Source organism: Mastacembelus armatus, chromosome 16 (assembly GCF_900324485.2).
Source record: "Mastacembelus armatus chromosome 16, fMasArm1.2, whole genome shotgun sequence".
NCBI lineage: Eukaryota > Metazoa > Chordata > Actinopteri > Synbranchiformes > Mastacembelidae > Mastacembelus > Mastacembelus armatus.
The window spans coordinates 4,455,435-4,472,210 of NC_046648.1; the positions used below are offsets into that span (position 1 = coordinate 4,455,435).

Here is a 16,776-nt window from a genome sequence, read left to right on the forward strand (position 1 = left end):
ACAAATGTAACTTTCATGACTGTTGCATTGTAACTCACCTTTACCGACGTAATGACCTTAGCTCAGCATGTAAGTGGCTCCTTCTTCAAATCTAATTTATTAACAAGCAGGGGAGATATTAAAGAACAATTATGGCTGTTTAAATCTAAAAGCCTGTTTTATCTGTGTCAGCTGACCAACTCTAAAACCCCTAGTGTGAAAACCACACAATGAGGGTGATTACCACACAATAACACAGACAGCTCTTCTAATCCTCCAACCCTTGACTTAAACTGTGGGCAATGGTGCATCCTGGTGGTACTGCCTTGTCCTTGCACATTATAAAAGATATTGACTTTTATTGACTGTTTGAAACATTTTTTATTGAAAGATTTGTCTAAAAAGAAAAAGAACAAGGAAAAGAGGCATTTGAAACTACAGCAATTTCCACTGGTTCTACAGACACTCTCAGAATCACAATTTGAAAGACATGGTAGGCATGTGACCAAGCAAATAAAAAAATAGCATCATCAAAGTTATTTCTGTTGCATCTTGTTTTACATACCTGTACAAAAAGATCTCATAAATATTACTTTTGTTCTTGCTTTCTCTACTTTTTCTCTCTCTCTCTCTTCAATAATTTACTTTCCAATAGAGGTTTGTATCTGCTTGATTTTGGTTAAATCATGCTTTTTGTTTGTGTATGTTCCTGCATTTCCACTAGCTTCCTATTATCGATACATCGTTAGGTGGGTGTAGCTTCAAGAGTATGACGTCAGAGCCAGTGTTGGTGCCAGTTAAAGTCCATACTGTGTTACATTTTTTTCATTGTTTATTCTCTACTGATGACGTGAACTTCAGAATAATGCAAATTTCTATTACTTACCCCAGCTGTCATCCCCCCCATAACTGTCACTCTGGAGGTGCACCTATACCCACCCAACACAAGAAAACCTCAACCCCAATACTGAAAAGTCTTTAGCAGCTCACGCAACATAATCAGTTTTCAAAAACAAAACAAATGAAAACAGAAGACACAAAAACAACAAAAAAAATCCTCCTTGTTGTTTAAAAGAATGTACATATGCTGAAATGATATTGTTCAAATGAAATGCCCTTACCTCGTACAGAGATCATCACCCTGCTCACATTTTAAATGGCTTGGCATTGGCAAGACAGCGGCATAAAACAGTTTAAGAATACAATTATTAAATCTAGGGCATTCGAAAAGCTGTCATAATGAGTTACAGCATCTCACTGAGGGCATTTAGGGTGCCAGATTAATTGATTGATCAGTGCAACCAGAAAAGGTTGAGTGTATATCCAAGTTCAGTGCACACACCAATATTCCTCAGGGTGTAATGCACGTCTGCCTCTTTATCATTAAAGTATCGTAAACCAACCTATCCCCCTAATATACCTACCTCCCCCACTATCTCCAACAGGATGTCTAGTCTTTTGACATTACTTTATGACCAAACACCATGTTTGGTCATCTGACAAATCAAACATCCCAGACAATAATTTTCTGGCTGAGACAATTATGTTAGAGAGAAACTACACGTTCTCAGTCGCTGATAAAAATGATCTCACACACCAACACCATGACATGCAATATAAAAAAAAAAAAGAAATCTCAGTTTCAGAGGTGAAAAAAATAAAGAAAAAGCAACATAAGGAAGATCTCTTCACTACCTAGTTTCTTCATCTTTGGTATAAAATATGCCACCTGTCAGCTGCATGTGTAAAGAAAGACTCAAGAAACTGTTAACAGTTTAACTAAAACTATTGCTTTTTGCACATTTTAAAATCCTAGCGTTTTTTTTTCTTTCTGCTTTTTCAAAGTCAGAAATGTTCCTTTTCACTTTTCTTTTTGCAGTGAGACAAGCAAAGCAGGCAAAGCAAAGATTTTTGGAAGGTAAAAAGACTGCATTTAAAAAACAAAAAAAGTACAAATGTGATGAAGAAACAAGTTTTATCCCATGATTTAACTAAACTGCATTTTCCAGGAAGCAGTGGACTGACCCTTTCCCCAAGTCACATTAAAGAAGATTTTAATTTTTCCTACCAACCAACATCAGCTGCACTGCACCACATAATTTAAAGTCATCTCCATACAAATACAACCTTATCTTTTATCCTGTACAGATAACTTCGTAGATTTCATCATAGAGGCTCTCAGAAACTCCAAGAAACTCTCACTCAGTCAACCACTCAGTTTTTTTTTTATAATCCAACACTATGAAAATGTTTTTCCCAAAGTTGAGAAAATTAAGGCAACAAAGATTTACCAAACATTGATACTCTAGAAAACTACTCAAATAATAAAAAAATGAAAATAATGTAGCTTAATATCAAAGGAAGACAACCTGTTTTTTCTAGACTTTGCTTCCTTTCTGTTTTAATAAAAAAAGTCTGAAAATCTACCTGCACATTCAAATGTTCTTTTTTTTCTGTACATCTTGATGGTTGAATTTAGGTTTCAGTCTATGTCTTTTTTTTTTCCTTTGGAGGCAAAGTCCAGTCTCACTGTGAGAAATGATATACTCAGAGTTGCAGACTGTGTTTGATTTCATTGTCCTCAAGTTCAGCAAAACCATTGTCTTTTCTTAGTTCAGCTTGGTAAGAAATATAATTTTTTTTTCGTCTTCATTTTGTGTTTTATTTGGTGCCTGTGCACAGTGGAAGCATACTCCCCTTGGTGTCATCCATGTCACCTTTTTTTTCTTTTTTTTTGTCTCCATTTTATTTTGACTCTCTGTGTGTCTCCAGCGCCTCAGTGCAGTCCATCTAAAGGCAATGCAGCAATGACTCCTACCGATCTTGTTATCTAAAGGAGACAGAACAATCAAGTCAGGGAGAAAAGGGGTAACTGAGGAAACTGTGGACAATGTTAGTTTCTAAAGAAGGCACAGCAGGGAATATTTTACAAGCTCAGGTTGACATGATTCTGTGACCTGAATCATGATGATTGCCTGATGTTCTCCCTTTTCAGGGTCTTATACATGCAATATACTAAACAAAATATAGAATATAGACTAGTTAAACATTTTGGGAAATACACTTTTTTTGCTTTCTTCTCTGCATGAGGAACATAAAACTACAGCCAGCAGCTGGTTAGTTCAGCTTAGTGCAAAAAGTGGAAACAGCTGGCCTGGCCAGCAGCTTTAATGCTCACCGATCAACATTTTATACAGTATTAGTTGACAGGTTAGTCAATTCGTGAACAAAACTAAGTGGAGGAATAATTTCTGTGCAGTGGCTACTCAGGCTAGGTACTTCCAGCCCACTATCCTTCCATTTTTACAGAAACTCAGTAAAAGGTTTATGTGTACAAGTACACTGGCTTTCTGCAGCAGCAATTCAGCTTTGTTGCTGTTACGTTTTTCCAGACTAGAATCTCACACCGGCAGCCTCCTTTCTACTTTGTATCTATTTTCAGCAAAACTGTCAACTTGTTGTAAAGGTAAAACCATAGAACAACACTTGAACAAATCAAAACAGCACACACAGTACAGCAAGGATGTCATAAAAATCAAGCGGTATACAACACCCACTTAGTCTGCTGGTAAGAGTAGGCGGTGGCATGATCTCCTGTATTCTCCACTGACAAAGGCTGCTGCCCGCTGCCATCCTGCGAGGAGGGGGCGGCTGTCTGTGGAGAAGGGTCTGTCACCACGCCCTGAAACACAATTACAGAAACAAGTCAGACATGAAACAACCTCAAGCTGCCAGGTTCAATTTCAACCCTTGTTTAGACAAGATGAAGTAAGGCCAAACAGTTTACCAAAGATAAAAGGTCACTTTGTATTGATTAAAATAAAAGGGTTTAACCTGTCAGACAGGTGAGACAGGTGTAACTCCAGTTTAAGAAATAAAAAATAGTTCCTGTATCTATCCATCCATTAGATATACCCACTTATCCGATGGAGGGGGCTGGAGCCGATCCCAGCTGACATTGGTCGAGAGGCGGGGTACACCCTGGACAGATCTATCACAGGGCTGACACATAGAGACAAACACTCACACATTCACACCTGCAGGCAATTTAGAGTCACCAATTAACCTAACCCCAAACTGTATGTCTTTGGACTGTGGGAGGAAACCAGAGTAGCCAGAGAAAACCCACCCAGACAGAGGGAGAACATAAAAACTCCACTCAGAAAGGCCTCCTGATATTATTAAGGTTTACAACCTGAAATGCCCTCAATGGCAATAAATCAGTAACTGGCAATGCTGTATTACAGGATAGCAATTATAGTAATATATATCAAAACTATAGCCATTCACAACTACAATTATTCACATCAGCTTAATATATAGGCCTATAAGCCTATATAAACCTGCTACAGAAGTTGGTATAAGGAATGACTAGTCAATAAACAACTTCTTCTTACTTCCACTGTGATGGCAGAGGGAGGCACTGCAGTGTACTGGGGAATGTAGGTTCCTTGCATAGGAGCAGCTGCTGCAGCAGGCATGTACTGCAGAGAGAGGAGGGGCACAGATTATAATATAGTATAGGCACAAAAAAATAAATGTCTTCCAGAACCCCTGATTAAAAGTAGTGTCTGAGATTCCTGCTGAGACAATGCGTTTTAACATTTCACAATACATTACATAACAACAACCTGGCTTGGACCCAAGGTCATTACACATTTCACACTTAGCAAACAGTACAAGGTTCTTTTGGTAATAACTATGTGATTTGAAATTACAGCTTATCACAGAAATGTAAATACACACACACACACACACGGAGAGAAGGATGGTTGCAGGAGGTAAAAGCTGTAACTCACAGTGCCTGTAGTGCCCAGAGACAGGTGGTTCATCTGTTGGGTGAGAGGAGCCATTACACTGGAGGGGTGAAGAGACAAACTGGGCTCTATGGCCGCAGCTGGGGTGATGACAGCACCCTGAGGCAGGAAGGGAAGACACATGACAAGCCAAGTTATAGATGTTGTTGTACAAGGTGAATAATCCATTAGCTCCAATTAGAAAGTTTTCTATTACAATCAGTGGAAATAACTGTAACAAACAAAAGTACCGTTTATAATGTTCGGCTTAGGCAAATATTTAAAGTGATCACAGGAGGAGGTATATAAAAAGATGGTGTAGGAGAGAAGATTGAAGTAAGGCAAATGTGAGGCTAGGAAGTACAGGAAATGGAATTAGAGGATGATAAAATAGTGTGTAGAAATCCAAAACTCCTCCTTTCAGTAAGACTAAAAGTACTGACAGTAAATTATTAGCACAGCAAAATATGTCACTTGATGTGTTTTCTGCAACGGCAAAGATGTTGGTTTTTACACCAAACAACTAAAACATTTTCAAACACTGAGCCAGAAGAAGTAGCTTAGACTTAGAGTAACCTATTTAAGAGTGATACTGCAACTGGTTTCACTTTGTACATTGCAATGAGGCCATTCAACTAGCTTGCCAGGCAGGCTTGACAGAACATGCCTCTGAATGGAGTGGAGAGGCTTTTACTGTAAATCTCTTGAATATGATGGGCTTTCATGCATCCTAACACCTTGATGCTCTGAGCTCCACTTTTGCAGTACAGCTCTGCTACAGCCTTAACAGCTCTGTATAGATTTAACAGGAGAGTCTGAGATTACTAGCAATGTCGGTGCAGCTGTAAACATTGTTCATTTGTGATAGCTGTTTTAACTACACTTCCCATGAGCACAGAGTATCTGTGGATGTGTGTCAGGATCACTCCAGTGAGTCGTCAGCTTTTCTGTAGCTGCATGTTGAGACAGGATGCTTGAATACAGGTATTAAATTGAGACATATTAGTCAACCGCCCAGCTGAATGGCATTTTAAAAAGCCTGTATCTGCAGTGTTTCCTTGGGAGGCTCAAAACAGTACAAACACACATAAGAAACACATATTGAGTGATGAAAGTTCTGGCTGTGTGAATCACACTAGTGCGCCCACAGTCTATCAGAGCTGTTCACAGCTGCAAATCTGTACAGTAAGTGAAGATCCTTATGTCTGCTCACTTCAGATGCAAGGCACACACACATATGAAGTACAGATAGGGATTGTCAGAAGTGCTGACGGTGGAGAGTGCTCTTCCTCCTCACTGCTGTCTTCATAGGGAAATCTATTTGAAGAACACAGCAGTCTGGCTATCAGAAATGCTCTGTCAACACCCTCTCAACAATACAAGTGAATGAGTGGCACTTCTAAACACACAAACAGGCATCCACACATGCATCGACACACAGGCGCATCAACAGAGCTACACACAAACCCTCACAAAGCTTTGGCTCAGGGAGGTACATTTAGCAGCCAGAATCTAGCTAATACCCAAGCTTTTTATCCATCTATATAATGCGTTGTCTTGTTTAATGAGTTCTCATCTTCCCTCGCTCTTTCTCTCACTTCATCCAGTCTCAGCAGGCAACCATGCAAAGAGAAAACCTCATAAAACAAAAGGAAACCCCCAATGACTAATTGTCTTCTCTGATTTATAGTTGTATAAGTGTTAAACATGCTATTTCTGCATGTGTCTGCATGCAAACACTACGCATTAGTTGGTGTGTGATTGTGTGTATAACTGCATGCGATAAATCATGAATGCATGTGTTAATACTTTCATGTATCATGAAAGTATTAACACTTTCTCATTGAGGTAAGCAATAAATGAGTCTGCAAGACAGACGTCTATCTTTTCCCTGGGGACAGGAGAGAAAAATACGAAAAATAAGATTTGCTTCAACTTTCAACTCGTTCTTTCTCTCACTCACTTACTTGATTTCCCTTTTTTTGCTGTCATTTTTCCAGTAGGGAAGTGAAGCTGACTAGCAGAATGCTGCAGGCACCATGCAGCATCAAATACACAGGATTAGCGATAATGACACCCATTTATCGAGAAAACCACTAACCGCTGCTGTTGTGATGGAAGCACTGTGTGTGAGCATGCAAGGGATGTGAACTGGTGCTATTCGTGCTATTTCAGGTGATGTCCTCAGAAAAGCAGATGTTTCTATTATTCCACAAAATTGATTTTCTATACATAAACCACACCTTTTTTACACACAAAGGCACACAGGATTTTACAGGACTACATGAAGCAGAAAGCATGCACCCACATGTGCACTCCGGTGTCAGCTTTGCACACACAGGATTTCAGCGTTAAATAGAGAAACAAATCATGTACTGTGCTCCATTTTCAGGCTCAGATATGTACGGAAATGCACTTTCTTCCTACACATTCATAACCTGATTTGTCTCCTCGAATGGGTTTAGCATAGCAATTTAACTCAGGAAGATCTGAAATTCCAATTCTTTGGATGTCTCATTACAGTCCTCCACAATAAGCTGCCTTCCTTGTCTTCTTGCTTTGCATGGTTAGAGTAATGCATTCATTTCCGGTAGGGGGATTTGTGAGTAATTATGCACAAAGACATCCTTTTACTAATTAAGATGTAAAGACAGGGAGTTCAAGTAATCTGGGCATTCCACCAAGGCTCAGAAACACATAGTCCTCAAGGCACTCTACTGTGTGTATAGGTGTCCTTGCTTGTACTGTATGTGTGTGCATCTGAATGAATTTGTGTGTATTATACTTGCGTCTTTGTGTGAATATAGTTCTGCTAGTGCTAAGTGCTGGATTTGTCCCCTAGGAATTAAGATGCACTGTTTTTATTTCTCTCATTCTAACCTTTTAATTGGAGTCTTTCATTTCTCTAGAAACCCTGCGTCTACAGTGTGTGTATATAAAACTACAGCATGTATATTTATCAGTGAGCAACCTCCCAATACTGGCACTGCAAATATATAAAAGTCTCTACCTGAATGATGGACGGTTGAATGAGTGCTCAGCAAAGGCGTGCTTATGTGCATCAACCTAAATGTGTCAATGAGCACACACCATTAATCAAAGTTAGTAGTCATTAGCTGTTGTATAGCAGTTACAAAGCCGCTGCTACTATAGGAACAGCTCTAAGTTGCTGTATCTCTCTCAGTATCCCTCACAGATACAGCTTAAATTTGTCATGCTTTTTCTATCCAGGAAATACTTTGACTAGCCTTTGCCCTTTGCCAGGGATTTTGACTATGCAGAGACAAGACTAGGGAACAGGCATGCAAAGCTCAGACATGCTTTGCAGAAGTTGTTTTCTTTGTTCTATATTCCTTGTAATCCGTTCTTCACTCTCACTTCCCTGCACCTGCCTTCCTCCCCTGTCCTCCCTCTGTCAAATGCAGGCATTTTCTCTCCTTTTCTCTTAATTCTTTTTTCTGTTTTCTTCCAATTTGTAGAGTAATATCTAGCAGCCTGCCAAATAATTAGCAGGGACATTTGTTTGAAAACACATTTACAGAGGGGTTTATCCTCTTTCACAGACATCATTTTAATCAGACGTGACAACAGAATGTTTTTCGGAGTTGGCAGAAAGATACAAAGACACAGAATGACAGACAACAGAACAGAATCTGGAACTAGCTTAACTATTGACAATTAAATCAGTTCCTCAGTACATAGCTGAAATACCATATCTGTGTTGCCTCTATCTTCCACAACCCTGGAGCTGACAATTTCACTGGAGCATTCTGCAGGTGCTGGCAAGAAATCTATTCACTAAAATGTGGTTAGACAGAAATCTGGATGATACCATATGTCATATATCATCGTTTTGTAAAAGAAGATAACTTTATTCTCTAGAAAAATAGCAACAGTGTATGAGCCTTACAATACAGCTATTCTAAATCCTCGTCTTCCAATGCAAAATACCTAGTAAAGAGAGTGCTGTCATAGGATATCATTTCTGTCCAGCCAACGTGGTATGTCTGATTGCTTCTGCTCGTTATGGTGGCCAATATCCCTGGATTGTGCCCTTGTCTTGCAATGAACTTTTCTGACTGAAGTTTTTCCCCTTCAAATGAACGCTCTCCTAAGTGAGGACATTTTCATAACAGCTATGAAATGGAATGCATGAAGTATAACAATGTTTAACACTGTTAAACTAGCCTATATTAACAGAGGTAATGTTAAAATGACTAATATAGAGTATACATGAGCAATTGGAACTGGTGGTGAATAAATATTTAAGAGGTGATCAAAATGCACTTTAATCCTTGAACCAGTTAAAAACAGAATAGTATAAACAGTATAAACCTTGGAGCATGTGTCAAGGTTATGTTTGTGTGTGACAGAGTATGAGAGAACTGAGGATCTTTAGGTAAGTGTTGTTTATGGTGAATATTGTCTGGACACCTACGATCACAGTCAATATTTGAGATTATACTGTTTGTATAAATATAATGTAAGTGCAGTTTCTGTCAAATTTGTTTACGTGTGCGTGTGAAAGAAAATGTGTGCATTTGTGAGTGGAGAGGAATCCTTCAGTATACATCAGAGCATCATGATACGACTTTGTTTTATTTTTTTGCATTGATATTATTATATGTATCACTGTATAAATCTGATCATTTGCCTTTTACTTCAACATCAGCATCATGTTTACCACTACACGTGCGGAACTCTGTGCTTGCAGTTTCATTTCAAAACCAGCAGGGAGCAATCTTTCATTGCTGAATTCAGACTGTGCTCCACTGAGCTCCATGAGCTGCTTTAAGGAGGTTATTTACGGGCTGAATCAGCAGCAAAGGACTACGATTCAGGGCTAGAGTTTTTTACTGGTCTGACCTGGCTTTGGTTGTCATATACTGCTGCACCTGTTGGAAACCCAGTGTCATTTTTTTTCTTGGATTTATGTGCTTTTGGTGATTCATAGCACTTCACAAGTGACTCTGCACCATGATTTACACCACATTATGAGCTAAAAAAAAAATCTGAAAATATTAATTATTAAAAATTTTAAGCAGCATTATAGAATAAAAGAGGCCTGATGGGTTTTTAGGAGGGATGGGTTTCTGATCATAAATTCTGTGGCTGTCAATATGACAGACAAAGATACTGCTGGTCAAGCTTTTTCAGATGAGCATTGCCACAAAATATCTTTATACCTGCTCAAATGAGTAGACTGAAATGACCATGACCACATTCTGAGGCATGCTTGCACGTAGAGATGACAGATAGGAAAGTAGTGTAAAAGGGAGGCAGTGAAAGGGAATTGAGTAAAAGACTCCAGTGGGAAAAGACAACATCTGACACAAAAAACAAAGAAGAGGCTGGTTCAGTAACTTACTGTAGGTTGCATAACATACTGTTGATGTGGCATCCAAGATGTACTCTGTACCTGTGGACAAGAAAATAGGACAGCAAGGAAGAGAACAAAAGAGATGAGGTGATGAGAGTAAAATCAGTGATGATGAAGGAAATAGAAATAAGGAAGATGGAGGGTTAAAAAAGGAAGAATGAAAAATAAAGTAATTAAAGAGGGAGGAGATGGGTATAAGTAGGAGGATGCAGAAGGGAGGTCAGGATCAGATGAGAGGAAACAGAAGATCAAAAAGAAGATTATTATGAGTGGGTAAAGAATTGAGGAAGAGAGAACATAAAGAAGGACAATTGCAAGACCGAATGACAGGAAGAGAGTGAAAATGAGAAAACCATAGAGGAGAAGAGAGAAAATTAATCTTTAGCTCAAGTCTTTACAAGCCCATTTCAGAGCCTCAGTCCCTGTGGCAGTGTGGCTTAAAGAATATTAGAGCAGTAAGTGAGGGTCCACTATACACTATGTTATGTTGTAATTACAAGAGGATATGAAGAGCACAGAGAGCAATACAGTCTAATAATTACTTCTTCACGATGGAGGTTTCATCATCAAAGCCTGTCTTGGCCACAAATCACCACTTTCATCTGCTACCCACTGCCCAACCCCAGCAGGAGCAGAAACAAATCTCCCAAGCCCCTTACTGATATGTAAACTACAATACACATGTAGTATGTACATACACATTATATGAGAGCATGTATATGTTCGCTTACCTGTGTTTATGAGGAGTTATAGTAACACAAGATAGGTTAATGTGTTCGTGTGTTCTCCTCAGAAAGCAGGATGTGTCTCTGTGTAATTCTGCACTGCTGAAGGTGTGTCTTTGCATTTGTCTTTCTCATTTAGAGCAGCTTTTCGTGCTAGAGAGAAGCTGTGGGGGAGGACTGGTGTTTGTTTTAAAGTCTGCACACCTGACAAACTGAGGATCAAGTGCTGAGTCAACCTCTTACAGAACCACAGCCACATCAGCAGCTAGCTTTGACATGAATTGCTATATTATTTGTATGTGGAAGAGTGAGGGTGAGACACATGGGAATATAGAAAGACTAAAGAGACTAAAGGAGGATTTCCTAATGAAATATCAATGGGAGGACTGCTACAATAGTGTTTTGCAATTGCTAGGCTAAGAATGATCGTGAATGGAGCGGGCTAATAGCTCAATTTCTGTGTTAAAGTTTTTCATAACAGAGAACTTGCTTGATCTGAACGTTCAGGATCGACACACAGATCTGTTGATGGGATCAACTGAAAATATATTTTAAAAGCCCTTAACTTATGCAATGTTACTGAGCTCTTAAATTCACTCAAGATGAGCTATGCTGTAGTTTTCTTACTTTTAGAAAATGCTATGAAAAGATCAAACCCAACATTGTGTTTGTCCATCTCTTAATACTTTTAAACATTCCTCCCCAGTGCATGGCACTCTGCACCAAGCCATAAATTCAGACATAAATCTTTAAAAACAGGCCACAAATAATTTCTGTCAGATTTTCAAAAGGCTGAGCAAATTCCTACTAAATTCCTGAGCAAACAGCTGGGCACTACAGTTTTAAGCTAACATACTTAATTGTAATGTTGTTTTTAACTAATATTATTAAATGATAATATTGCATCTAGGTAACGTTGGTAAATTGTAATAGTAAATTGTCCATTTGCTGGGGACTATTTTGCACTGCAGATGTCAAGATATTTGTTACCTTAACAAAAAAAAAAAGAAAAAAAGTCACCTGAATATTATAAAACCACAGCAATAATGCTCGTTTCAATGTTTTTTTTCTACTGAGTTCTGAATGTCACATGCAAAGCAGTGCTATCACTGCTAAATGTTTGCATTGTAGCCCTATGGGATGCCAGACTAAAGCCACATACTGACTGAAAACATTAGCTGCTTTGTAAAAACCGACGACTTATCAGCAATCAAGGTCCGAAAGAATGTCAGCAGCTGAAACTTGGGGTGTTTTCCAGACAAAACTGCTTACGAAAGTAGCCTGCATTTGCAAATAAACTGACATGATGAATTTGCTGTTTTAGCGACAAGGTTATTCATCTAAACTCACAATGGAACAGCGCCCTAAAGTTCAATATAACCCAGCAGAACTCAGACAGTATCTACCTGATATGTGGAGACAGGGGAAGCAGCGATGAAGGGTGTGATTGATGTCTGCGCAATCATCCGATTGGTGGAGATGCTGTAAGGTGAGGAGTAGAACCTATGGAAGAAAAACAGAAAAGGTTTCTATTTTGACATCACCATCAATTTTGACAAAAATCTGTAACATCAGTCAATAGGCCACTCTGCAAATTGTTTCACTTCTCCAAACACAGCCACATGAAAAGCTGACAATGAGCCTGTACATCTTTGTTTTTAACTATCCAATACACTTTAAGGCATCACTGACAAATGGATCAAGCACCAACAAGGCTATCATGGAAATAATAAATATTGCAGCTTCACTCTGCGCCACACTATCAGAAATATATTAGAAGAGACTTGATACTGCACCCAAGTACACAACATGTTACAGAAGAGCCTGCTTCATGGCTATGCATAATAATGAATTATTACCTTGATGTGCGAGTGGGTGAAATACACATTTCAGTATTGCCCATTAGGTTCCCACCTACGTATAAATCACTTTGCAGAGAAGGTTACAGCTGACATTTGTAACATACTCCACTCAGTTTACTTCTTTTCCTATACATTTATTTGCCCTTATGATTGTTTTCTTTTTCCCTTTCATTTCAAACAACCCCAACCCTGTATTGGTAGAATGCTGTGGCTCTCGGTGCTTTATTTATCATTGTGTACCTAGAGAGGACATGTTTCATTCGCCAGGCTGTGTTGCTGTGCCCGATCGATCCCAAAGTGTCTGTTGACTGAATAATGGAGCAGGGGAGGGGAGGGGGAGTGAGTGAATAAGAGGGAGGGAGAGCAAGAGAGGCAGAGACAGACAGAGAGAAGCCCTCCCCTATCTGTTTCTGACAATGCCATGATTGTATAAAAAGACACTTGGCACAAAGCAAGTGTTCCTAAATGGGACTGAGAAGTACTTTAAAACAAACACACCATTGGTTTACTTTTTAGTGTTACTCCAAACTACTACTAAGAAATATCTTATTATTTAACGTTTACTGGCAGCCTGGTGGCTGAGTGGCAAGACAGCAAGAAGGTGGTGGGTTCGCAACCCATCAGGGGCCTTTCTGTGTGGAGTCTGCATGTTCTCCCTGTGCTTGTGTGGGTTTTCTCCAGGTACTCTGGTTTCCTCCCACAGTCCAAAAACATGTATGTCAGGTTGATTGGTGACTCTAATTTGTCCATAGGAGTGAGTGTGAGTGTGTGAGGTTGTTTGTCTCTATGTGGCCCTGTGATGGACTGGTGACCTGTCCAGGATGTACCCCTGCCTTTCACCCAAAGAGAGCTGGGATAGGCTCCAGCAGATCCCTGTGACCCTGGTTAAGGAATAAGTGGGTATAGAAAATGGATGTATGGCACTTTACTGTTGTAGTTATCTACTATATATAATAGAATACACAGTACACTAAGATGGCAGTCAGGCTCAGCATCCAGCCAAAGACAAAAAAACATAGATGGATTGGTATTACTCCACTGGGATGCACACACACATCTCATTTCAAGGGTGAAATGGGTTCCTGAGGTACCCACCTGTTCTGTTATTAGACTTTCTGTTTCACATTACATTTGTACGGTCAGCGATAGCACAAGGAGTTTTTGAACCTTAGTTGCGAGATGCAGACGTTCTGATATTTTAAACTATCGCAGCCCAGGCCTTGTGGATGCAGTTGGATTGCAACAGTCTGTGATAAGCTCCTGAGCGTGATTGGGCTTCACACGCACTTGCAGCCTCCCCTTTGGATCTTTATGCTCTATTTGGTCTGTTGAACCTCAAGTCGTAGTTCTACATGAAGAGTACAGCTAAGACAGTTGCTCTCTACTTTTCAGAATACAGTGAAAAACAATCTCATGAATTATTAGCACTACATATTCTCTGGTCTACGTGCAGGTTGATTGTGTGTTTTATTTTAGGTGCTGGCTCAACTCCTTGAAAGGACATAGATTTTCTTAAATGTTTTCCTTGCACCCTTCAACTTCGAGTTACCTTTCAGTGTTCTTATAAATATAGCCTCAAAGGAAACTATGCATATTTCCATCTATACACATGTTCTATATTTGCTGTGTTTTTGAGCTCTTATACTGTATGCCCTAATTTATTGACATATTTTAGCTTTAGAGATTTCTCAAAATTCAAAGTAAAGAGAAATAAGTTAGAGTAAGAACTGGAACATGGAATGATCAGTGTCAAGACAAAAAACTCCTTTACTGAGTGTACATCCATCTTTTTGACTGTACGATTAATGTATGACTTGCATTAGTGATACTGTATTACTGTCATTGATGAAAACAAATGAGCAAAGGCAGCCAGGTTATTCAATATGGTTCTCTTATTGTGTTTATTGTATTTTTCATTAGAGTGATGTGTATTGAGAGAGAGAAACAGTAGTTAGAGGACAGATCCAAGGTTATTGATGGAGGCTATTAGCCCTGGGCAGTTCGCTGCCAATATGGACTCCAGAGCGGCTGTTTAAACAATACACTAAACATGTAATTGCAAACAGAACATTACAATGGGATTAAATTTAAAACCTCTCTGTGAATCCCTGGTATGACCTACAAACACTGTCAGGAGTTTGCCCTGAAAAAATTAGCCACTGATCTAGTGCCGACCTCAGTGAATTATTCACTGGACAAACGTGGGCAGGCATGCTAAAATATATATGTGTATGAGCATGTGTGTGGACAGGAGATACAGAAAAGACAAAAAGGATAGAGAAACAAAAGGACAGTGAAGACACCACCAAGGAGGTGGGAACAAGATCCAGAGAAAGCAAATATTATGCCTTTCTGATAGGGAGAGGACAAGTCATTTGCCAAAGCAGTCTGGCTGGTTGGGACATGTGCTTCCAATAACATGAGATTGGCATCAGATTCCAAGAAAACAGCCTTCCTCAAGCATGGAGATACTTGCAAACCTGTAATTGATTTGTACCCTTCCCCTCTACTTTGGCTGACATTATTTTTGCCTTTCCCCTCTTCCTGACCCCACCCAGCCTTCCCTTTTTTTACCCAACCCCTTCCATCCCTGCTTTTTGCCTCTCTAATTAGCTGCATTAGCATTTCACAGTCATTTAGTGCTTCGCCGGAAGGAGCTCTGATGACCTCAGAAGAGAGGTCAGAGAGGGCTTAATCACCACAAACGTACAGATGCTCGTGTGAGCATGCATTTACACATGCACAAAGACACAAACTTATGAAGAGATGCCTAAAAGAAAAGCAGATATCTTGGAAATGCAGAGTAAGAAATAGAAACAAATAACACACAATCATGATGTGTCAAAGGCAAAGAGAAGAAATAGTGAAGACCTAATTAGATTAGGTTAGAGAAACAAGAGAGAACTACTTTAAAGGTGTAGAGCACAACAAGACAAAAGAAAGCAAGAGGAAGAAAAAGGAAAGTAGAGCGTAAGGAGGACTAAATTGACAAGAAGGAGGAGAAGAGAAACACAGAGTTGGAGGGAAGCATCCCCTGAGATCGCATCACCAGCAGCATTCCTAGCAGACAGGACCTATCTCCAATTTCCCCCCGAAACAGGCAGACGCCGGGCTCTCTGCATTCAGCCTGGGAGCACTGCAGAAGAGCCTCAGCTGACGAAAGTCTTACAGCGGCACTGCAACACCACCCACCTTCCCTGTCTGCAATCAAAACCTACATGTCTGACAGCTTGTATGCATAGGTGCATAAATAACTGCTCTGTCTGCATCAGTCAGATGTGAGAATGAAGGTAAAGCAGGAAAGAGAGACAGAGAAAGAGCATATATATGCTGTGTGTTAATGATCTGGGTGTCCTGGATTTGTTTTAGTGTGGTCTGCTCATTAGCATGCAAGTGCAAGTACTGCCTGGCTGATATATGTACATCTGTGCAGGTTTGCTAGATTATATGTCAGTTTTGCAAAGGCTCAGATGGAGGTGCTGAAGTTGGGACTCCATCAATTTTGTCTAAAAGATATAAAGTTGAACACACAATTTGTAAATCAAGGAAGAATTTTCCGCCTACCCGTTCTGCATTGCGGTGGGATCATACGTCAACGCCATACCACTCTGGAGAAAGAGACAAAGAAAGATTCACTTCAAGGTTAATATAACTGGCATGCTGTTTTGAATGATTTGTGTTTACTGTCTCACTAAGATTTTGACATGTAAACTGGCATTTCAAACTGATTCAGGAACACTGTGAAAAATGGTCTAGACAATAATGAAAATAAAAAAAATATAAACAAATGAGTGGGGCACAGAGACCACGGCTGATGCCCTGAACAGCCCAAAATTGAAGCCTCTAGAAATAAATGATTTTGAATCATTGTAAGTGAGCCTGCAAATTTCTTAAAATTACTTATTTTTAAAAATGGCTCTCAGCTACATTAAAAAATAGTGTAATGAGAACTATTTGGATAAAAATATCCTTAGTAAAACAAAAACCCATTTCAAACCAAATGTGGTAATTGCTTCAGTTTGTTCTATTTTCAT

At 39.4% G+C, this 16,776-nt stretch overlaps 1 protein-coding gene across 6 annotated transcripts in view; it reads right to left on the bottom strand.

The window, feature by feature from the left end:
- Positions 1–592: 592 nt before the first annotated feature.
- LOC113122796 (RNA-binding motif, single-stranded-interacting protein 3) overlaps positions 593–16,776 on the bottom strand; it is a 113,023-nt gene continuing 96,839 nt past the window's right edge. For 2 of the 6 annotated variants that reach the window (XM_026294367.1, XM_026294368.1), the window contains 7 exons: positions 16,307–16,350; positions 12,287–12,383; positions 10,144–10,194; positions 4,779–4,895; positions 4,377–4,463; positions 3,537–3,661; positions 593–2,809 (listed from right to left, as the gene is read on the bottom strand). In XM_026294367.1, coding sequence (XP_026150152.1) covers positions 2,806–2,809; positions 3,537–3,661; positions 4,377–4,463; positions 4,779–4,895; positions 10,144–10,194; positions 12,287–12,383; positions 16,307–16,350 — 525 coding nt within the window. In that variant the 3' untranslated portion in view covers positions 593–2,805. Of the gene's footprint in view, positions 2,810–3,536; positions 3,982–4,376; positions 4,464–4,778; positions 4,896–10,143; positions 10,195–12,286; positions 12,384–16,306; positions 16,351–16,776 lie in introns of those variants that run through there. The other 4 variants (XM_026294371.1, XM_026294370.1, XR_003294905.1 and 1 more) reach the window with 3 other exon arrangements.